The sequence below is a fragment of the Podarcis melisellensis genome, assembly GCF_964234715.1.
Source record: "Podarcis melisellensis genome assembly, chromosome: 9".
Classification (NCBI taxonomy): domain Eukaryota; kingdom Metazoa; phylum Chordata; class Lepidosauria; order Squamata; family Lacertidae; genus Podarcis; species Podarcis melisellensis.
Genome location: NC_138541.1, coordinates 68,316,819 through 68,343,752, shown reverse-complemented (window position 1 = coordinate 68,343,752; position 26,934 = coordinate 68,316,819). Strand labels below are relative to the sequence as shown.

Here is a 26,934-nt window from a genome sequence, read left to right as displayed (position 1 = left end):
TAAAAATAAAAAAGGAAAGGAAAAACAAAAGATATAAAGAAAATAGACAAAAGAAAAGAAAAAACACTTTTCATAACCTGGAATATTGCCAAATTCTTGCTTCAAATCTGCAATATATAAATCTTAGTTAAAATATTATAAAAGACTTCCACCGCATTCACCATACATCTCTTAGTTGTGTTGCCCACATTTATATCTGTTCTTCAATCATTTCCCTTCTTTAGATTCTTTCATAATCAATCAAATCTTTATGTTCTCTGCATTCTTCACAAGGTTAATCTAGACACAACCAAACTTTCGTATTTGAGCCCTGCTTGTATAAATAATCATTTAAACATTTCCATTGTTTCTGAATTAAATTTTTTGACTTACGCCTTATTAAATCTGTGAGTTTTGCTAACTCCAGGTACTCACAAAGTTTACTTAACCATTCCCCCTTTGTTGGAATATAATCTCCTTTCCAATGACTTCCTTTCTTCATTGAACAGCACTGCGCACAAGGCAACATGAGCTGATGAAGCCTCTGCACCTGTCTGGCTTCAGGGAATCTGAGCTTCCCCCACGACAGGCTGCCAATAATAGATAGACAAGAAGCTCTTACCAAGTCTTTTATTCAATATTCACAGAGAGAGGCTTAGAAATGCTGTATCTTGGAGTAATGGCGTTGCCACTTCTCAATCGCCAACAGCACTGCCCCCCTTATGGTGGCTGCTTAAGGACAATTGCCTCTTTGCTTTCTGCTCTCCTACTTTCACTGCTCACCGGGTTCTGGGAGTAAGGGGTCTGAAATTCTTTCTAGTGATAACGTCTCAACCAGCTGCTTCTCCCAGAATCTCCCAGCTTTGCCCCTCTTCCATCTCTGCGCCGTGACCTTCTGCAAAGCACTGTTGTAAATCTATACTGTCTTCCTCTTCTCTGCAAGATTCAGAGGCAGTCTCCACCATTCCTCTTCAGTCCAGTCCCTGACAGTGCCTCACCAGAGGCATGGAGGGCTTCACTAGGAGGAGGTGGTGCCAGAGGCAAGTCAGGAGATTATGTTGCAGCAGTTGGGGTGTCCACTGTCACTGAGGCAGCCCTTTCTTCTGACAACCAACTCGACTCCTCCCCAGCATCTAGACCATCACCTTCCAAACTACTGTGCAAAAATCAGAATGTGGGGGAAACCGTGGGGAAATGTGGGAAAAGCCAGCCCGTGCCTCCACATAGCTCCATCCTTATTTCAGACGTTGTGATATATCAGTATGTTGCGATGCATAGCTGGTTGAAAAGTTGAAAACCAGCTTCACCCTTATTTCAGACATTGCGATATATCAGTATACAGTTGAACCTTGGAAATCGAACAGAATCTATTCTGGAAGTCCGTTCAACTTCCAAAACGTTCCAAAACCAAAGCAGGCTTTTGATTGGCTGCAGAAAGCTCCTGCAGCCAATCGGAAACCATGGAAACTCTGTTCGGCTTCCAAAAATTCGGAAACCGGCACATTCACTTCCAGGTTTTGATCATTCGGGAGCCAATTTGTTCAGGAGCCAAGGCGTTCGAGATCCAAGATATGACTGTATCACAATGTTTAGCTGGTGATATATCGCGATGTTGAAAACCAGATATCACCCACACCTACTGACCAGCCTTACAAAGACATCTTCATGGGGCTCATGACATTTTACGCATGACATTACTGTATATGCATTGAGATTTGAGGCATGTTGTGAATCTGGGCATAGTATTTAAAAAGTAGGAACAGCATAGACCATTGGTCCAGCTAGCAAAGTACAGTGGTACCTCGGGTTACATACACTTCAGGTTACAGACTCCGCTAACCCAGAAATAGTACCTTGGGTTAAGAACTTTGCTTCAGGATGAGAACAGAAATCGGGTTCTGGCGGCGCGGCGGCAGTGGGAGGCCCCATTAGCTAAAGTGGTGCTTCAGGTTAAGAACAGTTTCAGGTTAAGAACGGACCTCCGGAACAAATTAATTACTTAACCTGAGGTACCACTGTACTGTCTATACCAGGGGTAGGCACCCTAAGGACCGGGGGCCGGATGCGGCCCATTCGCCTTCTCAATCCGGCCCGCGGAAAGTCCAGCAATCAGCATGTTTTTACATGAGTAGAATGTGTCCTTTTATTTAAAATGCATCTCTGGTTTATTTGTGGGGCGTAGGAATTCGTTCTTTTTTTTCCCTTCCCAAAAATATAGTCTGACCCCCCACAAGGTCTGAGGGGCAGTGGACTGGCCCACTGCTGAAAAAGTTTGCTGACCCCTGGTCTATGCACTTCCTCCAGATGTGCAAAGTAATACCAGGGGTTGAATATGGAACTTTTTGTGTGCTTCCCCAGTGAGCCATAGCCGTTCCAACATTACAATATAGAGCTTGACAGGTATGTGTGCGATTCATCGCACATTCGGAATCTGGGCCTAGTGTTTTTAAAGTAATTCATGCTTGCCTATTATAATGGGTGGTGGGGGAGGGGGGAGGAGATTTAGTTCCACAGAACAGAGAAAGTTTGAAGAGTTAAATCTTTCTATGGAAAGAAATTGAATCTTTAATTGATGTCAAAGTTGATGTGTTAGAAAACTTTCAGCGCTCTGAGGAACTGACGAAAATACGATTGCCTTGAGTCACCGAACCACGGGAAAACGTGAACCTTGAGAGACACTCAAAGCACTTTGATCTAATAATTGACCTACTTTGAAGGTTGTCCCACATTAAAGTTCAATTTGCCGAATAACCCTGCGTAGATATATTGGTGCACTCGAGCTATGATAAAATTCTGTAAAGAACGTGAGACGTGACCGAAAGTCTATGAGGAGCCTAGTTGCGGAAGGGATATTACATATTCTAGGAATGCTTTAAGTGTCTGCAATATGCTTAACCTTGCATTAAACTTAGATTTAATAAGACAGATGTGTATTAAAGTACTGAATATACTTCAGGGAGCAATTTGGCACCGGCAAGGGATAGACTGGATGACCTCCTAATAGGTCTTTTCCATCTTTAATTTCTATTATACTAATTGATTATTAAAACTCTTTTTATTGAGGGCTGGTGTATAACTATTACATCGATATTAATCTTGCAGAGTAGCTGATATTTAATTTATAGGCTTCCAAGCCATAACGTCCCTTTAATTTTGGGGACAGGAAAGTCTGAAAAATGTTCCTCGTTATAAGGATGAGGATTTTTCACCCATTTTCATTTCTGCGATTAAAGCGCTCTAAGGTAAAGGTAAAGGTACCCCTGCCCGTACGGGCCAGTCTTGACAGACTCTGGGGTTGTGCGCCCATCTCACTTAAGAGGCCAGGGGCCAGCGCTGTCCGGAGACACTTCCGGGTCACGTGGCCAGCGTGACATCGCTGCTCTGGCGAGCCAGAGCCGCACACGGAAACGCCGTTTACCTTCCCGCTGGTAAGCGGTCCCTATTTATCTACTTGCACCCGGAGGTGCTTTCGAACTGCTAGGTTGGCAGGCGCTGGGACCGAGCAGCGGGAGCGCACCCCGCCGCAGGGATTCGAACCGCCGACCTTTCAATCGGCAAGTCCTAGGCGCTGAGGCTTTAACCCACAGCGCCACCTGCGTCCTCTAGCAGAGTTTAAATACGCCTGCGCTCAAGTTTAAAAACAACAACACGCCAACTTGAACAGCCAAACTGAAGGCTGCAACTTGCTTTCTTCCACCTGCTTACCCTGAAGAATTTTTGTTGGGGTATTGACATTACCTGCAAAGTTATTTCAGGACTGCTGCTTACCATTATTTAGTAATAAAATGTTGTCACTTTTGTCATCTCACCGGCAGTCAAAATCAAACTTGTAAGCTCCTTGAGGCAGAGACCTGACTTGTTAGCTATTCTCTGCCCCGGGGAGTTTGTGTTCTATTTCCCTGCCCCCCACTCTCTATGATTATGTTCTTTTAAAAAGCAAATATATACCTGCCTCCCTTTCCCCCTGATCCGGATCCTGAATCTTCCCAGGAGCAGGAGGACAGTATAGATTTGGAACATTGGTTTGCAGAGGGACACCGTTCAGAAGGCAGAAGCCGGGAAATACTGGATGGGGAACAGCTAGGAGGAGAAGCACTGGGAGAGAAAGAGTTAACAGACTCAATTTATTTGGAAAGCGTTCATCTGTTCAGCCCAAGGTCAAGAAGAGCAGATAAGGCGATAGCACAGAAAGCACAGTGGTTATGAGCTCAGGTTACAAGACACAGTAGTGACGTGGGTGACAAGGGAGGATCTGGGTGGAACCCTTAATTGGGAGCACCGCCATTGCTAGGAAATGGATTCTTTGTTCTCTCTCTGTGATCATTAAGAAGACTCCTTTTCCTTTGTTCTGCTTATCTACTGACAAGGGGGGAAGGAAGCCAATTCCCTGAAGCCTGACAATACCATCCACACATTATAGGTAAAGGTAAAGGGACCCCTGACCATTAGGTCCAGTCGTGACCGACTCTGGGATTGTGGTGCTCATCTCATTTTATTGGCCAAGGAAGCCGGCGTACAGCTTCCGGGTCATGTGGCCAGCATGACTAAGCCACTTCTGGTGAACCAGAGCAGTGCACGGAAACACCATTTGCCTTCCCGCTGCAGCGGTACCTATTTATCTACTTGCACTTTGATGTGCTTTCGAACTGCTAGGTTGGCAGGAGCAGGGACCGAGGAACGGAAACTCACCCCATTGCGGGGATTCGAACTGCCAACCTTCTGATCGGCAAGCCCTAGGCTCTGTGGTTTAACCCACAGCGCTACCATTAGTCATACAATAAGACTACAACCATGAGGAAGGAAAGAGAGAGGTTGGGACATCTGGCTATCCATCTGCTTTCGTACTTCCTGCATCTGGGGGGTTTACTGTGAGCATTTAGTGCACACAGTTCTGCATAGGATGACCACACACTTCTGTTTGGCTCCTGTGACTTGCCAAAAGCTGCCCGTTCAAGTACAGTCAAGTGTGCATAAAAATGGAGATATTTGTGAAAGTAGAATATAGAAATGCATTATGTCAGGGTGAAATGGTAGTCAAAACTACATATAAAAAGGAGAAATTTGCTGATGTGTTTTCATGACATTTGTTTATTTGTTTTTTAAAGACCTTCAGATTAATGCAAAATGTGGAGAACAGAACTTATGGATGGAAAAATGAGAACCGAAACTGACATATTTGCATCCCCGGTGCAATTTTACTTTGTACTGTAAATGTAAAGCCAGCAGTGTTCATTTGCATTACAAATGCCTCCCTTCTGCTTTCTCTTCTGCATTTATAACAATCAAATATCCACACAACTAGTGAGAAGGAGGCTCGGAGGTAATTTAAACCTCACTGAAGGCAGTTCTCTCAGGGCCTATCTAGGCAACAGACTTAATCAGTTTAATATCCTCTCCCTGGGGACCATGGGAGCTGTAGTTTGTGAGAAGGACGAGGGATTTCTGAGGGGGAATTTGTATACTGCTTCTGGAATTGCTCGGGAGGAATTGATAGCTAAACTGGTATTTAAAAAATGATACCTCTTGTGATGGTTGAAACAGGAGCAGTTTCTGGGGGTGGGGATGACATCAATTCTGGGCACAGCTCCACTGCTGCCACAGAGAAGGAGGGGGTCAGACTGAGGAACACTTGCAACGCATCAAGGTAGCAGGCAAGTTAAGCAGACGGGCATGTTTGGCAGGAGGGCAGGGCAGTCAGGGCAAACAACTTTGCCCCTCACCTCAGTGGCCCAACAAATCCTAAGAAGAAGAAGAAGAGTTTGGATTTGATATCCCGCTTTATCACTACCCAAGAAGAAGAAGAAGAGTTTGGATTTGATATCCCGCCTTTCACTCCTTTTAAGGAGTCTCAAAGCGGCTAACATTCACCTTTCCCTTCCTCCCCCACAACAAATACTCTGTGAGGTGAGTGGGGCTGAGAGACTTCAAAGAAGTGTGACTGGCCCAAGGTCACCCAGCAGCTGCATGTGGAGGAGTGGGGAATCGAACCCAGTTCCCCAGATTACGAGACTACCGCTCTTAACCACTACACCACACTGGCTAAGTTTTCAAGTAAGCTAACGCAAACCAAGAACAATAGATGTGCAGCTGGAAAGCTATTAAGAGGGGCTATCTAGTACTTTAAAAGGTAAAGGGACCCCTGACCATGAGGTCCAGTCGTGGATGACTCTGGGGTTGACTCTCGCTTTATTGGTCACCCAGCAGCTGCATGTGGAGGAGCGGAGAAGCGAACCCAGTTCACCACATTACAAGTCTACCGCTCTTAACCACTACACCACACTGGTGAGAAGAATGCAAGTGGGCAAAAGGAGACCTGTTTTCCGGATATATTACAAGTTTCGCTACACGCTTCATCAGTCCAAAATGCCAATCATGCAAAATGGTTTGCTCAGGATAAAGAAAGTGTTCACAGGCACAGCTCCTTAGGACATCCCTATTTTCATTGGAGAAATGTTGGAGGGTATGGGAACGTGATGGTGATGGTTGGAGCTGATGCAGTCACACCTTCCTGCATACTGTCTCGGGACTTAAAACAGCATAGCAAGTCCATAACTGAAATGAGCACAGGTCCTCCCATTTCTCCTTGCCTCCATTTCTCCCTCCTACCTCCGTTGTTGCTTCTGCGGTGCATCAGAGAGTGTAAGCGCCTCAGAGCAGAGACTCTGCAAAGTGTCAGGCATGAGGAGAGCGTTATAGAAATAAATAAGGCCTTTGGCATTTTCAGTTCACCTACATTATGTCAAGTAATTTGCACTGAAGCCATAAAAGGTCAGGCACTATTATTCTTATTTTTATTCCCATGTTTCAGGAAGAGCTGAGACTGAGAAAACAGCGGCTTCCCTAAGGTCCACCTTGCGAGTTCATGGCTGAGATGGAATTTCATCTAAGGACTTCCTGGTTCACAGCTCAGTTTCTTATGCTACACTGGCTGTTCGCTTGGAGAATCAGAGGGTTTTTTTTAAATAAAAAAAAATAGTAATATTATTTTTTAGGTATGCATGATTGCAGTCCGTGATGACATTTTAAATAGTGACCTCTATCAAAGACTTTGAAATCACTATGAAACATCTTTTAAACTATCAGGACACAAAAAATTATGCAAAGGTTGCAAAAACCTAGTGTAAAATTTAATTTGGTGAAAACCTTTGCAGCTTTTTTTCCTCTCCTGCAGACGCTTGTCTAAGCGAAAGGCAGACATTTCGCAGAGGCGCTGTTACATTAATTCATGTTCTGCATGCCTAGGGCCATGGCTTATAATGGCATTTCCTTTCTTTCTAACTGACTGTCAGGACTTTCAAAGGACATCCCAGACAGCCATAAGTGCCTGTTTGCTGGATAGATCTGTCTTGTCCTAAAGGCTCTCTTTGATACAGACTGATCTCTTACATTTCACCCCCCTGCACTTACTAATCTGATATCGGGCTCATATAGACACCCCCACCCCCAAATTAAGCCACAGGTTTTCATGAATCAGAACAGGGATATGGGGCATCTGGCAAATATTTCAGTTTAAGGAAATTATATTATTGTTCCTAATGGAGGAGTGCAGCCATACAAGGATCATATCTAGGATTTGGAATGATAGATAAAGGTAAAGGGACCCCTGACCATTAGGTCCAGTTGTGGCCGACTCTGGGGTTGCGGCGCTCATCTCGCTTTATTGGCCGAGGGAGCCAGCGTACAGCTTCCGGGTCATGTGGCCAGCATGACTAAGTCGTTTCTGGTGAACCGGAGCAGTGAACAGAAACACTGTTTACCTTCCCACCAGAGTGGTACCTATTTATCTACTTGCACTTTGACATGTTTTCGAACTGCTAGGTTGGCAGGAGCAGGGACTGAACAATGGGAGCTCACCCGTCGTGGGGATTCGAACTGCTGACCTTATGATCGGCAAGTCCTAGGCTCTGTGGTTTAACCCACAGCACCACCCGTTTCCCTATTTGGAATGATACCCGATGTCTATTCCCATAAGGTCTCTTAGGTCTCTGATACTTTATTTGTACACCTTTTCCTCCAACTAAAAACAACTTTTTTCAGGATTTTGGGGTTTTTTTTTAGCGTATTTAATGATGACTGCTTCCTTATCTTAGGGCAGAACTCTATAAGAAATATGGAACTACTGTCATACATTTCAGCCCAGTGTCAAATTCTTTCCCCTTTGCTCTTCTGTAAATTGTAGTACAACTTACTCCATAGCCTGAGGTCGTTCTATTGCATGTCCTCGCTGAGGCTGGGCGGTATAGCTGGTTTTCAACATCGCTATGTATCACCAGCTAAACATTGTGATATACTGATATATCTGTAATAAGGATGGAGCTGTGTAGAGGCGTTGACTGGCTTCACGGTTTTTCCTGCATCGTGATTTTTGCATAGCATACAAACATCATGAATCACGATATATTGCCAGGTCAATGTAGAGATCTTTCCTATTCTGCTTAATCCAAGAGGGTTCTGGAAGCTTCTCTGAGTGAAAGAAACAAGCAGAAGGTTCTTGATGTTTGGGTTGAAGTTGAGTTGAGTACAGCTGGTTTAAACTAGTTCTCTTATCTCTTCTGCAAAGGTCAATCAGAAGGTTGGTGGTTTGAATCCCCACAACGGGGTGAGCTCCTGTTTTTTGGTCCCTGTTCCTGCCAACCTAGCAGTTCGAAAGCACGTCAAAGTGTAAGTAGATAAATAGGTACCACTCCGGCGGGAAGGTAAACGCTGTTTCCGTGCGCTGCTCTGGTTTGCCAGAAGCGGCTTAGTCATGCTGGCCACATGACCTGGAAAAACTGTCTGTGGACAAACGCTGGCTCCTTCAGCCAGTAAAGCGAGATGAGCACCACAACCCCAGAGTCATCTGCGACTGGACTTAATTGTCAGGGATCCTTTACCTTTTTAAGTTTAAGCTAAGCCTGCTGTAACTGGATTTCTTATGGACAGTGCCAATCCTGAATGTACAGTGGTACCTCAGGTTAAGTGCTTAATTTGTTCCAGAGGTCCGTTCTTAACCTGAAACTGTTCTTAACCTGAAGCACCACTTTAGCTAATGGGGCTTCTGCCGCCGCGCCACCGGAGCACGATTTCTCTTCTCTTCTCATCCTGAAGCAAAGTTCTTAACCTGAGGTACTATTTCTGGGTTAGCGGAGTCTGTAACCTGAAGCGTATGTAACCTGAAGCATATGTAAACCGAGGTACTACTGTATTGGATTTGTGACCATTATGCTCATTTGTCTTCAGCAGCAGTAAAGCTCTGCTGGATGAAATACAATTGCCCCTGGTCTATTTTTGTGGGGAATCCTGCAACGTGTTTAAGTTTTTACTCTGCTAACTGTACATTGGAATCTACTCTGGGTCAATATTGAGTAGAATTCCATGACAAGGAGTGGGTTGTGTTGGCTAAGAAAGCTGGTGCAGACACCCTTTTCAAGTCACACCTGACCTTCGTGGTTAGTGCTCAACTTGGAAATTCTCTGCTGGGAAAGTTCACACACACCCTTTCTGAACTTTATCCCCAAGATTAGTTGAAACGTCACAAAACAATCAACCTCTTTGCTGTAGAAGGGCAGGTTTTACATATTTATTATACTCTGTTTGTGTTGATTATGACCCCTAATACATAGGAGAGTTAAGGGTGGCAACTTCAGAAATGGAAGAAAGGGTTGTTGAAAGATCATGGTATCTTCACAAACAATTGGGGACAGGTAGAATTGGACGCGGGTGGTGCTGTGGGTGAAACCACAGAGCCTAGGACTTGCCGATCAGAAGGTCGGCGGTTTGAATCCCCATGACGGCGTGAGCTCCCGTTGCTCAGTCCCTGCTCCTGCCAACCGAGCAGTTCGAAAGCGCGTCAAAGTGCAAGTAGCTAAATAGGTACCACTCCGGCAGGAAGGTAAATGGTGTTTCCATGCACTGCTCTGGTTTGCCAGAAGCTGCTTAGTCATGCTGGCCACTTAACCCAGAAGCTGTACGTCAGCTCCCTCGGCCAGTAAAGTGAGATGAGCGCTGCAACCCCAGAGTCAGTCGCGACTGGACCTAATGGTCAGGGGTACCTTTACCTTTAGAATTGTACGCCAGGCATGTAATCACTTTTATGTGAAAGTTTTTTTTGTTTTTTTAAAGTGAAATAGATCTCCAAGCAGCGAACAGCACTATGAATAAATACATAGCATAATACCAATAATTCTATAGTTCAAGGAGCTACAGTTAAAATTGAAGATGTGCGCAGAGTATCATATGATTTGCTCACAAGGCACTTGTCCAATGTGTGTGATTGCATTATTTTTACATTCAACTTGTGTCTTTTCCATGTCAAAAGTGTAACGATTGTTTTGTTTTTAATCAGGAGGCTGGGATGCAGATGGAAAAGGCCCCAGCGTTTGGGACACGTTCACCCATCAGGGAGGAGATCGGGTTTTCAAGAACCAGACTGGTGATGTAGCTTGTGGCAGCTATACTCTGTGGGAGGAAGATTTGAAATGTATCAAACAGCTTGGATTGACTCATTATCGCTTCTCTCTTTCCTGGTCACGTCTGTTACCTGATGGGAAGACAGGTTTCATCAACCAGAAAGGCAATTGTTCCTTTAAAATAGAAAGTTGTGCCGCTTTAATTCAAGGTTATTGCTGCAGTCTGGCATAATTAATCCAGTGTGCTATTCTGCAGTGCAGTTTTTGAAATTGCAACTTTGTTCAGAGTAATTATGGGATGATCTTGATTTTTTTTTAAAAAAAAAAAAATTAAAAGGTTTGAAAACCTTGTCCTAATTAATATTCTGGAATACTCCTGAAATTGTGATCTTTTGAGATAAGTATTAGGCTATGTTACTTTGTATGTGTGCTGCTATTTTTAAGATTGCATATCAATTATTCTTAATTGTTTTGAATGGGTACGGCACTTTGCAAAGGTTCTTTGGCAGAAAGGGAGAGGGAGGGAAAAAGAGAGGATTCTGCCTCAAGGAGAATACAGTCGATTTGTGACACGGCAGGGAGAAGACAAGTGTGGAAAGGGAGATTCTTGGGTTATATCCAAAGAGTCATAGGTGGAATGAGAATAGCTACAATGCATCCCATAAACACTCCTGCAGCTAGAAGTGGGAAAGTTTGCAGGTAAATCCTGTAGCAATTCCTGTATGCCTACTTTCAATGGTTGATGTTTTATTGATATTATTATTATTATTATTATTATTATTATTATTATTATTATTACGCAAGAGGAAGAACTTCATGGTCTTTAGCTCTCATAGCAGTGAAAAGCAGCCCTTCTCATTATGCAGAAGGGCACATTTGGATCCAACCCATTGAGGGGTGTGGCGTCCCCCGGACGTTTGATGGTCTATTGACCCTGTGCCGCCACTGTAATTGCGTTCTTCGCTGCCACCAACCCGTTTCTCACGGGAACACACGGAATGCAGTCAGTTGTTAACATTAACAAATAATCAAGTTTATTTTATAGGCATGAACAAGCTTATGGTTTCAGTTAATTTTTCTTGTCAGTTTCTTAATCTTAGTTCCTTAACTGTCCTATTTGTTCCTAACAACTTCAAACTGATTATCCCAACTAACCATCTGACTCCACCTAACAATTCCTCTCACTCTCTCACCACACAACTCGACCAACCCACAGACTATTCCTCGCTCTTCCTTCTCCAACTCCAAACTCTCAACTAACTTTCACACACCACCCACTCTCACTCTAACTCCTCCTATCAGTTTCCACTGGCCAATCACATCACACTCATTTTAACCCTTTCCTTATGACCCACCTAGGAGGCAAACGTCACAAGGGGACAAATAGGTACAGAAAGGGGAGCAAAAGTAGAAGTGAGTTTTGAAAAGGGCTTTTAAGGGAAAGAAAAGCTGGCTTACCTGTACCTGTATGTGAGGTAGTTGAAGGCATAGGAAGCAGCAACGGAGAATAGATGGAACTACATATTAAGAATAGGGTCTTAGGGCAATTGAAGTTACTAGGGTTGGAAGAATGAACAAACACTGGCTATGTTCAGATGGTATATTGGCTTTATAAGTTGTTATATATACAAGTACAGGTCTTTGCTTCTTTCATTTTGTGAGCTGGTAGACAAAGCACGAAGTCTTCCATTAGCTATAGTTTCCTGTGTCATCTAAACCATGAAACTATGGTTTAGGAACAACCCAGGATATTCAGCCAACTGGAAGCCATGGCTTGATATCCTGCCTTGTTCCACAGTCATGCACTGTAGTTACCCGATTCAAACAAAATGGAAAACAATAGCTAATGGAAGACCATACTAGTTGGTTTGCTCTGTTGAGCAAAAAGTGGCATTATGGGCAGCCCAAAGGCTCATTTACATGGCCACTAAAGCTCATTCTGAATTAGTCTGCTTCCAGGAATTGCTGTGGTTTTAGCGTCTGCCACATAAAAGCCAGGTAGAAAGCAACCCTTGTCTGTCAGCACCAGGCGTGCGGCTCAGTTACACCAGTGTTTCCCAACCTTGGGTCTCCAGCTGTTTTTGGACTACAACTCCCATCATCCCTTGCTAGCAAGACCAATGGTCAGGGATGATGGGAATTGTAGTCCAACAGCAGCTGGAGACCCAAGGTTGGGAAACACTGAGTTACACATCAGTTACATGACGGCAAGATCAACCTGGGCACCAAGTGGCGCAATCTTGCTCCCGTGCCATGTGTCAATTGTGCCCGCTTTGCTTGACATCTCAATAAAAGCATGGGCCAAAGCCAAGTTGGTAGCTGACCATTGCCCTTTGCGTATTGGGAAGTGTGAACATCCCTTTTTCTGCTTCTGCTGGGCAATGCTTGAGAGATCCAGCAGTGCCATTGAAGCAGGAGCTCTTGAGACAGAGACCCTTCCCTCAGCCCCTCCTCTCTAGCCTGACCTCGCTTGAGATAAAGAAAGCTCTTTCCTCTGCAGGACTCCGCAGGACCAACTGTTCTGTATTTTGCTGCCGGTGGAAGTATTTTGCCAACTGTTGAGAGTGGAATCCCTTTTATCCGAGTGTGTCTTTTACCCTGAGAATCTGAAAACGGAAAGCATTTGCCCTCTGGGAAGAGCACTTTACAGATTGCAAAGTTTCCCAATCCCCCCCCCCCCCGAGTATTTCTCCCTGCCCCCCACCCCTCATTAAATGGCAGCTGTTTTCGAATAGGAAGCCTTTGCTGGTTAACAGCTCTGAGGTCTAGAATAGGTTATGTAATTTGGATGTTGGAGCGGAAGGGTAAGTTTTACAGACACTTGAGAGACGGCTGTTAAGAGGAATCCTCACACTTACAAATTCAGCTGTAATTTTAAAGAAAAATTCCTCCCTACTTGGTTCTTATTATAAACGCTTTTCTGATTAATATTATGAACTTTAAATTTAGCAAAAGGGCACTAGTCGGTTGGTTTTCATTAGGCAGGATCTCGCTTCTCCTGAGCAGTGATCTGTTGAAGCAATTGTAACTGCATAGCATGGAAAAGGCCATCATCCCCTGTATAAACATTTTTTCCCAAAGAGCATGGAGAGAATTAGAAACCTCAGAGCAGTGTCCTTTAAAAAAATAAAATAAAAAAAATCGCATGAACTGATTCACTGCCAATTTCACACCTAAAACATGGCACATCTGGGAAAGCCTTAAAAAAAACCCCCATTTGTTTTCCAGCTTTGGGAGATTTTAAAAATACGTTATTTTATTTAAAAGTAAAAATAGGACAGGCAAGGCTGTCAAACCATTTGGACAGGATGAAGGTGTCTGCCTCACTGAGAAAATTTTAAGATTCCTTTAAATGGTGACAATTTTCATCATCAACAACCTACGAGTATTTCTACCACTACAGGGGGGCTTGTTCAGTTTATTCTGCTTCAGATATGCAATAAAATGTGTACATATTTTATTAATACAGTAAAAGGTAAAGGTAAAGGACCCCTGACAGTTAAGTCCAGTCGCAAATGACTCTGCAATTGCGGTGCTCATCTCGCTTTACTAGCCGAGGGAGGCGGCATTTATTCGCAGACAGTTTTTCCGGGTCATGTGGCCAGCATGAGTAAGCTGCTTCTGGCGCACCAGAGCAACGCACAGAAACGCCATTTACCTTCCCACCCAAGCAGTACCTATTTATCTACTTGCACTTTGACGTGCTTTCGAACTGCTAGGTTGGCAAGAGCTGGGACCGAGCAACGGGAGTTCACCCCGTCGCAGGGATTCGAACCGCCGGCCTTCCGACTGGCAGGCCCAAGGCTCAGTGGTTTAGACAACAGCGCCACCCATGTCCCCCATTAATACAGTAGGGTACAATAATGCAATATTAATAGTGTATGGTATTATTAAAGTAAGATACATAATATTGATGCTACAATACCTTGGCCCATATCTGTGGAAAGGCGCTTCCCTCCTTTTATAACATTCTGAGTGTAATATACCTTTGTCTTTGGGCTGGTTTTGTTATTTAAAAGAATAATAAGTAATTTATTGTGCTTGTTTGATGCATTCCACATAGGTTATTTAGAGCAATCATTACAGCAACCCTTAAAATATGCCAGAATTACTGGCTGGAATTCAATATAGCATTTCGTGAGATCTCTTCTCTTTGGCAATCACTCGTAGCCGAGTAAGATTGTCTTCCATGAACACGGTCTTAACTGTGAGTCTGTAAGTGATTGTGGAGGCCAGTTCTGGATCCACACGTCCTTCCACAGTGGGGACATTGGTTTCCAGGTGGGAGTTGATCATAGTGTGAATTTGCCAAGCGTGCCTTCCTCTTAGCACGTTTCTCACTTGCATCCTGAGTTCAAGTGTCTTCAAAGCCTTTGGTAAAGGCTGTTCTCCAGTTGGAGCACTCGCAGGCAAGTGTTTCCCAATTGTTGGTGTTTATATACTACATTTTTTAAAATTTGCCTTGGAATAGAGTAGTTGTTTTGGAAGACGATCATCAGGCATTGACACAACATGACCACTCCAACAAAGTTGATATTGAAGAATCATCATGCACAGAGTTTCTTTAAAGCCACAAAGACTATCTATGGGCCAATAAATCGTGGCATATGCCCCCTACGCTCAGTAGACGGTACAATCCTATGAAAACATAAAGAAGCTATTGCACTGTGCTGGAAAGAGCATTACCAACATCTCCTTAACCGCAACTCGCCCATAGCTGCTGAGGTCCTCTCACAAATTCTGCAAAACCAAGTTAGAGATTTCGTGGGATATGAACAAGCGGAACCAAGTCTTCTTGTGCAACGGGACTTCCTCCCCCTCTGCCCCTGTTCTGGAAGTTTCCCCAACTTTCCACAGCAGATTTAGTGGGTGCAGGCTCGCCAGAGCAGCTTTGTCACGCTGGCCACGTGACCCGGAAGTGTCTCCGGACAGCGCTGGCCCCTGGCCTCTTAAGTGAGATGGGCGCACAACCCTAGAGTCGGACACGATTGGCCCGTATGGGCAGGGGTACCTTTACCTTTACCTTAAAGGGACCCCTGACCATTAGGTCTAGTCGTGGCCAACTCTGGGGTTGCGGCGCTCATCTCGCTTTATTGGCCGAGGGAGCCGGTGTACAGCTTCCGGGTCATGAGGCCAGCATGACTAAGCCACTTCTGGCAAACCACAGAGCCTAGGACTTGCCGATCAGAAGGTCGGCGGTTCGAATCATCGCAGCAGGGTGAGCTCCTGTCGCTCAGTTCCTAGTGATGCCAACCTAGCAGTTTGAAAGCACGTCAAAGTGCAAGTAGATAAATAGGTACTGCTCTGGCGGGAAGGTAAACGGCGTTTCCGTGCGCTGCTCTGGTTCACCAGAAGTGGCTTAGTCATGCTGGCCTCATGACCTGGAAGCTGTACGCCGGCTCCCTCGGCCAGTAAAGCGAGATGAGCGCCGCAACCCCAGTTGGCCACGACTGGAACTAATGGTCAGGGGTCCCTTTACCTTTACCTTTACTTTTATCCTGCAAGTTCATTGTGTTTACTGAATTATTAAGTATTTAATATGTCTCTACCTCTCTTATCTCTCTGTTTACAAAAGCTAAATCTTTAAGAAAAAGCTTTCAAAATGAACTTTGTGAGTACAAATGCAAACCTTGTTGCCTTGCTCCCATTTTCTATAGGAGTTGAATATTATGACAAAATGATTGACAGTCTGCTAGCAAATGACGTGACTCCTGTGGTCACCCTGTATCATTTCGACTTACCGCAGCGTTTAGAAGATCAAGGGGGCTGGAGATCAGGGGCCACGGTGGAAGCCTTTGATAGTTATGCCCAGTTTTGCTTCAGAACCTTTGGGGACAGAGTGAAGCTGTGGATCACCATTAATGAGCCATATGTTATGGCTGAGCTCGGCTACGAAGAAGGTACGATGGCCCCAGGTATTAAGGAGCTTGGCACCGGAGCATACCTGGCCGCTCACAACATGATCAAAGCTCACGCTGCAGCCTGGCACACTTACGATAGGCTATTTCGGAAAGCACAGGGCGGACTTGTGTCTATAGCGCTCAATTCGGATTGGGCAGAACCCTTTGATCCGAATTCCATTGCTGACCAGGAAGCTGCTAAGAGGCACGTGGCATTTTGCCTGGATTGGTTTGCTGCCCCAATCTTCCTCAACGGTGACTATCCAGCCATCATGAAATCCCAGATTTCTGCTATGTGTAAAAGGCAAGGTTCCCCATCGTCAAGGCTTCCAGAATTTACTGAGGAAGAAAAGATGATGATCCAGGGCACCGCCGACTTTTTCTCTCTAAATTATTACACTTCCCGCAAAATCAAGCACCGAGATAATACACATAGCCCACCGAGTATGTCTACGGACAAGGAAGCGGAGCAAGTAACAGAGCCATCCTGGCCTGTAGCAACCGGCAGTTCTTGGCTGGCTGTTGTTCCATGGGGTTTACGCCGCCTGTTGAAATACATCAAGGTATGGGATTCCCCTCGTCTCCACCCTTATCTGTTTATCCATTTCCTTGATGAACCAACTGTGACGGATGTCTCGTGCTCAAAGGGGTTTTAGTGTAGAAGTTGGAACAAAAGCACACTTTTTGTTTCACTACAAATCCAGGTAACAACCCTGTGTCGCTGTCAGTGCATTGTGTAGCAGATGCACATTATGAGGACTGCTTTCCATATGGCATCTGGGAAGGGCTAGCATTGCATCTGTCAGGGTACAGGGTTATATCCAACATTAGTCCTCTTTGGAGCTGATCTATTGAAATTGATGGGTATAACTATGATCCATTAATTCAGTAGGCCTACTCAAAGTATAACTTAGTTGGGTACCATTCACTCTGTGATAAAGATGTGTGGGTTTTCATCCTGTTCATGCCCTCCCACGAAGTAACTGAGTCAGGGTCAGTTTCCCCATAATGCTTCGGACTACAATTTCCATCATTCCCAGCTAGCATGTCCAATGGCCAGGCATGATGTAAGTTTTACTCCACAATATCTGAAGAGCGTCACATTGGCTATCACTGATCTTGCATTTATAGGCATATGATATGATATGATATGATGAGATGATACTTCCAAACACAACCCTATATGAGTGTGGGCAGACTTCAGAGTTTAAGCAGTCATAAGTTCTGAGGTCCACCAACCAGAGTTAGATGCAACAGTGACTCAGCGTGGTGGAATAAGGTGCTTCTGAGCATATGCTTTCCCCAAGAATTTGTGGTCCATACCAGAACCAAACTCACAAGTCCTTTTTCATGCAAAAGTCCACTCTTCCTTGACCTCCAAGCTGTTAGGATTGTCCTACTCTCGTGTAGGACCCTGGTAGAGACACATGCCCAACTGGCATGTTCTCTCCCTCCTAGTCGGTTGGGAGCTTCAAAAGCTTTCTCCAACCTGAACATCAAAGCAACTGATACCAAGAAGCATCACACTTAGGATCCTGCAGAGTATTCACAGTTTGCATAACAGAACTCAGTAGCACAGCAGTTTGGCTAATCTACTATATTTACATATAATACCCTCGGAGCATTCTGACTTAGCTCTGTCCTCTTTCTCATCAGACAGCAAAGAGAAAAAAACAAAGGACAGTAGTCCTACATTTCGGAACACAATAGTACAAAACATCCTGTCTCCGTCACTTCCCACACTGTGGAATGAAAACATAAACCGTCTTGTGATAGTCAACAATCTCATGACTGCAAACATGGAGGAGGAATCTCAACACAAGCAACCTAATTTAGGGCAAAGAAAGAGAACTGGCAGTCAAACACCTGGCAACCGGGCTCAAATTGCCAAACCCCACCTTTAAAAGATCAACCATTAAGGACCATGTGGGCATTATCTGCAGAAGTTAATATGGCCCCTAAACCAACCTTTTAATCACGCATCACAGTTATTAATCTTGACAATATTCAGGTTCCGTCTGGCTGTTGCCTGCCTCCCGCTTTAAGTTTTAATGGTGTGCAAAGCAGTTCATAATAAACCTTAAGATGATCAAAATAACATTTGGAAACAATTCATTACATAGCACATCAATAAATTCAATTAAGATGAAATCCGCGAGTCAATAGGATAAGTTCTATATCATAATGAAATAATTGGGACTTAATACAAAACAAGTGCAGAGCTAAATCAAAACCAGGAGGCTGAAACAGGAAAGCATAATAAAGGCAAACCCATTAAAAATTCTAGTCGCAGCAGCCTGCCTTAAATATAGTTCAGAGAAGATGGGATCAGACTTGGGCCCCCGCCCCACTCTAAACTGACTTCATATTCTGGAACCCTTTCTGTGTGCAGAATTTCATTTTGTCATCAGAAGGCAATATTGGACAGCATTCCAGGACACCTCTTTCAATGACTATTTCCACAAGACAGTGTTCATCGCCTAAGACAGTGGAAGCAAAGTCACTTTATTCAAAATCCCTTATTCCTACACAGAGGCATCTAAATCTTTGAGGTAGTTCTTCTGTTTGCTTTCCACTTAGAGAGAGCAGAAATCTATACCTTGACATTCTATTAGTTCCTTGGGTTGCATACAGACAAACATTAAAAACTGCCTTGGCGTGCCATTTCTGCCGCCTCCCGTCCCCAAGAGATGAGCGGATTTACCCCGGCTTTTGCAATGCATTTGACAACGCATTCACCAGAACTTGCAACACTGATTCACTTGCCTTGCACTCATTCTTTAGGAATTCTGAGCTGATGCAGCAAAGGGGTTAAGAGACTGAGTTACAAATCTCGACAAGTCTTCAGCTCAGCGCTCATCTCTGGCATGAACTCACAGCACTTTCTCTCAGCCTGAAAACAAGGTTACCTTGTTGTTGTTTAGTGGTTTAGTCATGTCCGACTCTTTGTGACACCATGGACCAGAGCAAGCCAGGCACTCCTGTCTTCCACTGCCTCCCGCAGTTTGGTCAAACTCATGCTGGTAGCTTCGAGAACACAATCCAACCATCTCGTCCTCTGTCGTCCCCTTCTCCTTGTGCCCTCCATCTTCCCCAACATCAGGGTCTTTTCCAGGGAGTCTTCTCTTCTCATGAGGTGGCCAAAGTATTGGAGCCTCAGCTTCCAGTGAGCACTCAGGGCTGATTTCCTTCAGAATGGATAGGTTTGATCTTCTTGCAGTCCATGGGACTCTCAAGAGTCTCCTCTAGCACCATAATTCAAAAGCATCAATTCTTCAGCGATCAGCCTTCTTTATGGTCCAGCTTTCACTTCCATACATCACTACTGGGAAAACCATAGCTTTTACTATACGGACCTTTGTTGCCAAGGTGATGTCTCTACCACCTACTAGTCACATGCAAAAAGGAAGGTTGCTCCAGCCAGGTGTAACAGGGAAGTTCGACTGGCTGGACCAACACCCCCTGCATGACCACTCTAGCAAAACAAGGAATGTTGTATTTGACTGCTCCCAGTGGATTACATCCCACATACAATTTATTCAAGTTCTGTTTATGTGCACTTGTACAATGCAATATGCAAGGATGTGGACCACCCTAGCTTTGAATTGCTGCATCATAGGAACAGCCTTTTTGATTCAGTATGTGAATGGGGTGTGCGGCGCCTTCCAATCATTTCTGCCAGTGGGATTTGCTATCGCTTGCCAGGACTGAGGGGTTAAAAAGCAGTGACAATATAGCAGATGCTAATGCAGAAAAAGATATTTTAGTATTCTCATTAAAATAAGTAATTTCTCTGTCTTCATGGGTATTTGCACAGTTTTGCTTTTCCATTGTTAGTCATAAAAGGTCAGCTTGTGGAAAATTAAGTTAATAGGGTCAGTGCAATTTGATGAAAACTAGTTTTGGGTTGTAGCTTAAAGTAGATAGAGGGTAATGCACCTGATTTTATGGGCTTTTCTTAACATCTGTTCTGAATAAAACTTCTGCTCCCTTGTTCTAGGATACATATAATCACCCTATAATTTACATCACCGAGAATGGGTTTTCCCAAAGTGACCCTGCTGCACTCGATGACACTCAACGCTGGGAGTATTTCAGGCTGACTTTACTGGAGATTTTAAAAGGTACAATTTAAGGATGATGAAAGATCAATTGTGCAAACTTAATATAATTTTCCTGTGTGCCTATTTGCATTTAGCAATGACTAGTGATTCTAGAGGCTAATGTACGTCAGACAAAAGCATTGTGATTAGAGGAGAAAATGTTTAGCAGATAGGAAAGAAAGTAGCTTTAGTCCTTCTGTGCCATCTTAGAGTGGAATGAAATGAGAAAATTTAACAGAAATTACTTTTCCCCCCAATCTGGTGTTCATAATGCTAAAATTGTAGGCTATGCTAATTGATATATGACCTGACAGAGGAAAATAGAGCTGAGAACGATTAATTTCAGAAATATTGTCGTCTTAGGAAGATCGAGGAGTGAAAGCCAGGACAGGAAAAGCCCTATTGGGCTGGGGCACAATCTGAAAGAATTTGGAAGTTCGGGAGTAAAGCCAGGGCAAAATTTGGAGCTCATTGGCTCTTAGATCCCAGCAATGCTTACCTAACGCAATATAGTTTTACCGGTCAGACAAGTAAAATACAGGTTGGCTGACAATTCTGTTACAAAATAATTGTGCTGCTTTTTTCAAAAAGTCTGCACAGTGCTCGGGTTTGTCTATTTTGTTTTGTTCATCTGAAAATAGCTTGTTCTTTAAATATAAAAAAGATAGTTTGGGATGCACGTGTGCGAAAATATACTATACGATACTCTTTATTGTCATTGTCCCATACAGAACAACGAAATTGAAAAAATCTACATAAGACATTCAAAAACCAACAAGCCTGCTATCCCAACCTGGTTAGCCCCCTAAAAACTCTGATACCCCATTTTTAAATACAATATACTCCCATACAATATACTCCCAATATACTCCCTTATAATGCGTTTAAAACCAAAATTGCATTTTGGTAGAAACTGTTTCTCAGGCAACTAGTCCTAGTCTTTATAACCCTGTACCTTCTTCCAGAAGGCAGAAGCTGAAAGAGATCATTTCCGGGGTACGCACTATCCTGCGCTATCTCTGCAGCTTTCTTATGGCACCTGGAAGCATAAATTTGACCCAAGGTGGGAAGAATGCAGCCAATTATTCTCTCCGCAGTCTTTACAACCCTGGACAGCATTGCTTTTTCCCTGACCATGCAGCTCCCAAACCACACACACAGACCATAAGTTAATACACTCTCCACATATACCCCGTTGATTGTACAGTGTCCAAGTAGTCACACCATGTCAAATCTACCCACTTTGAAAAAAAGCTATGGATGATTTCATGTCAACTCCAGTTCTTGCAACAGGATTTTATAAAGTGATCTGTGCTGGCCTGTCATGGATGAGTAGGGAAACGCGCCCAATGTCTGTCATTCAAAGAATTGAAGTTTCTGCTCATTCTGCCCCACCTGAGAGCTGTGTCTCTTCCATTCACAAAGAGGTCCAAACAAGGACTGGGGAATCCCCACTTCAACCATGAAGTTAACTGGGTGGGCTTGGGCCAGTTACTATCTCTCTTTTTCTTTTTCTAAAAAACTTTATTCCGAAACTGAAAAAGTAATTACAAACATCAAATTAAAAATCCATATTCGTTTTGTAACATAAGCCTATTGCATAGTTGACTAGATTAAAATATACCTAATTGCTAGAGACTTCCCTTTGGTATATATAAATGCAACACAATTAGAAAATAGACATCTTTCCACAGGGCCTGCAAGACAGAGCTGTTCCACCAGGCCTTTGGCCAGGGCACAACCTGACTCCCTCCTTTGGCAATCCTCACAGAACTTCTAGCCCAATGGTTGCCATTAATTTGATTGGAATTAATTTTATCATGAAATGATTTTAGAATGTTTTATCATTTTACTGTTGTTACCCACTCTGAGCCCGGCTTCGGCTGGGGAGGGCGGGATATAAATTTATTTATTTATTTATTTATTATTATTGAATGAATGAATGAATGAATGAATTTATTAATACGGTCACAGACCAGCATCAACAGACCAGCGTTATTATTATTATATTAGAATTTTTTATAAATTCCCCTATATCCCCCACTCCCCTTCACCCATTTGTGATCTCCATTTTTTTAAACTTCTTCCATCTTGTTGTGTTGTTGTAGTTTAATAATTATTCAATTGATTCTTTTATTATTTCCTTGCTTACCCCTGCACGTTTTACACATTATCTATTAATATTCCAGTTCCGGAACCATATTTTCCGGTTCCGGGAAAAATATGGGCTGGTTACTATCTCTTCACCCTAACTTACCTCAAAGCCTTACTGTGAGGATAAAATGCGGTACCATGTTCTTGAGCTGGATAAAAGGGTAATTGATAAGAATGTCACCAAGCATGGGACGAAACGATATGCTGGTTTTGAGCTTATCAAAGAAACAAATAATACTTGGTCATAGAATCATAGAATTGTAGAGTTAGAAGGGACCCCAAGGATCATCCAGTTTAACTCCCTGCAATGCAGGAATCTCAACTCAAGCATCCATGAGAAATGGCCATCCAACCTCTGCTTAAAAACCTCCAAGGAAGGAGAGTCCGCAACCTTCCAAGGGAGACTCTTCCACTGCCAAACAGCTCATACTATTGGAAAGTTATGTTTAGTCGAAATCTCCTTTCTTGTAACTGATACCAGTACGTTTCCAAGCACAATTCAAAGTGTTGGTGCTGACCTTTAAAGCCCTAAACCAGGCATAGGCAAACTCGGTCCTCCAGATGTTTTGGGACTACAACTCCCATCATCCCTGATCACTGGTCCTGTTAGCTAGGGGTGATGGGAGTTATAGTCTGAAAACATCTGGAGGGCTGAGCTTGCCTATGCCTGCCGTAAACGGCCTTGGCCCAGTATACCTGAAGGAGCGTCTCCACCCCCATTGATCAGCCAGGACACTGAGGTCTAGCTCTGAGGGTCTTCTGGCAGTTTCCTCACTGCGAGAAGTGAGGTTACAGAGAACCAGGCAGAGGGCCTTCTTGGCAGTGGCACCTTACCTGTGGAACACCCCTCCATCAGATATCAAGGAAATAAACAACTATCTGACTTTTACAAGACATCTGAAGGCAGCCCTGTTTAGGGAAGTTTTTGATGTTTGATGTTTTCTCAAACCTGGAGGCGGTTGGAGGATGGATGGTGGCTAACAGATTGAGTTTGAATCCTGACAAGACAGAAGTACTGTTTTGGGGGGACAGGGGGCGGGTGGGTGTGGGGGATTCCCTGGTCCTGAATGGGGTAACTGTGCCCCTGAAGGACCAGGTGTGCAGCCTAGGAGTCATTCTGGACTCACAGCTGTCCATGGAGGTGCAGGTTAATTCTGTGTCCAGGGCAGCTGTCTACCAGCTCCACCTGGTACGCAGGCTAAGACCCTACCTGCCCACGAACTGTCTCGCCAGTGATGTATGCTCTAGTTATCTCCCGCTTGGACTACTGCAACGCGCTCTATGTGGGGCTACCTTTGAAGGTGACCGGGAAGCTGCAATTAATCCAGAATGCGGCAGCTAGACTGGTGACTGGAAGTGGCCGCCGGGACCACATAACACCGGTTCTGAGAGATCTGCATTGGCTCCCAGTACGTTTCTGAGCACAATTCAAAGTGTTGGTGCTGACCTTTAAAGCCCTAAACGGCCTTGGTCTTGTATTCCTGAAGGAGCATCTCCACCCCCATCATTCAGCCCGGACACTGAGATCCAGCACCGAGCGCCTTCTGGCGGTTCCCTCATTGCGAGAAGTGAGGTTACAGGGAACCAGACCGAGGGCCTTCTCGGTAGTGGCACCAACCCTGTGGAACACCCTCCCTTCAGATGTGAAGGAAATAAGCAGCTATCCTATCTTTAAAAGACATCTGAAGGCAGCCCTGTTCAGGGAAGTTTTTAATATTTGACGCTGTACTGTTTTTAGCACTTGATTGGGAGCCGCCCGGAGTGGCTGGGGAAACTCAGCCAGATGCGTGGGGTATAAACTATAAATTATTATTATTATTGGTTTGAGTCCTACCCCCGAGAGCAGGAGAAAACAAGCTTGTTCCCTCTTCCATGTGACAGCCCTTGAGATATTTGAAGATGGCTGTCTACATCCTTCCAAACTACATTGGGTGGGTTGATGGTTCATGGAGTGGAGAGGCAGGTCTTCCTGGAGCCTCGATTAACAACAAAACTGAGGAATTGCAAAATAGAGAGGTCTTATGGGATATTATGTTTTCTTTGAAATATGAGAGCTGTTTCAGCGCAAGACCCACCACGTTTATGCTCAGAAGAAAACTGCAGTTTACGAGTGGAGAAACTATGAAAGTGTAACCATATGCAAATTACTGTATTCATTCTAGGTATGGGTTTAAAAATTTCAGTGTACATTCAAAATATAAATTTAGATGGGGGGGGAACTTTGAACAAGTTGGGGGAGGCAGTTCTTGAGGGGCTGGTAAATCCCTATGGCATTAGCAGAACTAGTAGTTCTTTGGATTGAAATTATAATGTGAAAAGTTACCCCAAGTTTCCCTCAGAAGTTGCTGCTTACTCCTGGCTCCAACCGAGGCTTCCCTGCTGATGAATGTAATGCAATTTGTGGGGAGGGGCACAAAAGAGAAAAGGTTAAAATTGCCCTGCTCACCCCTGTCATGATCCTTCTCAGGCTCTCCCACAGCTACTATTTATATTAAAAATGTGTTTATTAATTGAATTCCCACAATGAACAAATCATCTAGTTTGGTCTTGTGACTATTGTAATAGAGAAGTACAGTCATACCTCATGTTATGTTTGCTTCATGTTATGTTCTTTCAGGTTTCATCCGGCGGCGACCCGGAAGTACCAGAAAGGGTTACTTCCGGGTTTCGCCGCTCACGCATGCGCAGAAGTGCAAAATGACATCATGCACATGTGCAGAAGCGTCAAAACGCAACCCGCACATGCGCAGGTGTGCCGCTGCGGGTTGTACTCTTTTCATGTTGCGAACGGGCCTCTGGAATGGATCCCGTTCACAACCAGAGGTACCACTGTATAGACCTGTGTGCTCGATATGTATCCGAAATGCATAGATCCCTTTGCCTTAAAAGGCTGGTGAAGAGGATAACTCTCACAACTGTAACTCATTGATGTGTGCTGATATGACTATTATCATTATTCAAAATCTCCATGGCCAATAGGAATCCTCCTCCATAAATAGGAATCCTCCTCCTCCTCCTCCTTCTTCTGAGATCCTGCGCCGAGGGCCTTCTGTGGTTCCCTTCCTGAGGGACGCCAAGTTATGAGGAACCAGGCAGAGGGCCTTCTCGGTAGTGGCGCCCGCCCTGTGGAACACCCTCCCATCAGATGTTAAGGAAATAAACTACTATCTGATGTTTAGAAGACATCTGAAGACAGTCCTGTTTAGGGAATTTTTTAATGACTGATGTTTTAATGTATTTTTAATCTTTTTTGGAAGCCACCCAGAGTGGCTGGGGAAATGGGGAAACCCAGCCAGATGGGTGGGATATAAATAATAAATTATTCTTCTTCTTCTTCTTCTTCTTCTTCTTCTTCTTCTTCTTCTTCTTCTTCTTCTTCTTCTTCAATTAATCTTGAGCATCACCCACTAGTAGCCCCTTTAGACTTGGCTGGTCTCCCAGCTCATTGAAATCTGAAATACTGTCCCTGGAACAAAAGCCTCTTATTTAGCTTTCGATGTGTAAAAGTTTCAACAACTGTAGGGTTTTCTGTTACTGTCTAGAAGTTAAGATGCTCAGCATTGGTTTCTGTGGGGATAATATCAAAATCAAGCTGCATAAAGACAGAGCCATTGATTTTCCTCCCCTCCAATGGTGAAGAATCAATTTAAGAGGGGAACAGATGACATGCCTCCTCCTCTTCATGACTCAAGTCCGTAAGAGGTACATTCCAAGGTTTCAATATCTGTTTTTGTCAGTTTCCCCCCTAACAAAACTTACCTTCCAGCCCAGGAACATGCCTCAGCTGGCACAGCAGTCCCCGACTGCCGAGAAGCTTTCTAATGGACAGCTCTAGGCTCTGAATGACAACTCACCCCTGGCAAGGTGCCATCGTAGTTATCTGAAGACTTCAAAGAAAATAGTAGAGGCAAATTCAGAGGAACAATCTAATCTGTGCTATCAGGTTGGTTGTATCTGTTAGGATTCCTGCTCCATGATTGCAGTCATGGGATTTTTGTCATTTACATGACGGTATATGTTTTGACTCCACAGAGTGGGAAGTGACAGAGACAGGATGTTTGTGTTACTGTGTTCCGTGAAGTGGGACTATTGTCCTTTGTTCTTTTTCCTCTTTGCTATCTGATGCTAGAGAGAGAGGGAGCTATGTTGCAGTGCCCCGTGTGTGTTTATATGTAAATAAAGTAGATTAGCCAAAATGCTGAGTTGCTGAGGTCTGTCATGCATGAGCCGTGACAACTCTGCGGATCTCTAAGTGTGCTGATGTCTGTTGGCATCGGTCGCTGTGATGTTCAGGCAGAAGAAATCTTTTGAAGACCAGGAGGGAGAAAACATGCCAGTCAGGCATATGTCTCTGCCAGGGTCCTACTCAAGTGTAGGCCAAACTCCTGACAGTATTTACCTTGTAATCTA

The 26,934-nt window shown here is 44.1% G+C and overlaps 1 protein-coding gene and 1 long non-coding RNA gene across 5 annotated transcripts in view; one reads left to right on the top strand and one right to left on the bottom strand.

The window, feature by feature from the left end:
* The window catches only part of LOC309377364 (cytosolic beta-glucosidase-like), a 107,480-nt gene that overhangs the window by 49,468 nt on the left and 31,078 nt on the right, over positions 1–26,934 (top strand). For 3 of the 4 annotated variants that reach the window (XM_081924552.1, XM_081924551.1, XM_081924553.1), the window contains exons 3-5: positions 10,304–10,531; positions 16,025–16,830; positions 20,268–20,391. In XM_081924552.1, the coding sequence (XP_081780678.1) occupies positions 10,304–10,531; positions 16,025–16,830; positions 20,268–20,391 (1,158 nt within the window). The remainder of the gene's footprint in view (positions 1–10,303; positions 10,532–16,024; positions 16,831–20,267; positions 20,392–26,934) is intronic. The other variant, XM_081924554.1, reaches the window with a different exon arrangement.
* LOC309377441 lies at positions 11,376–14,013 on the bottom strand. The gene is made up of 2 exons (XR_014171574.1): positions 12,574–14,013; positions 11,376–12,429 (listed from the first exon to the last, which is right to left on the bottom strand). It is a non-coding gene; the product is annotated as an uncharacterized lncRNA (long non-coding RNA).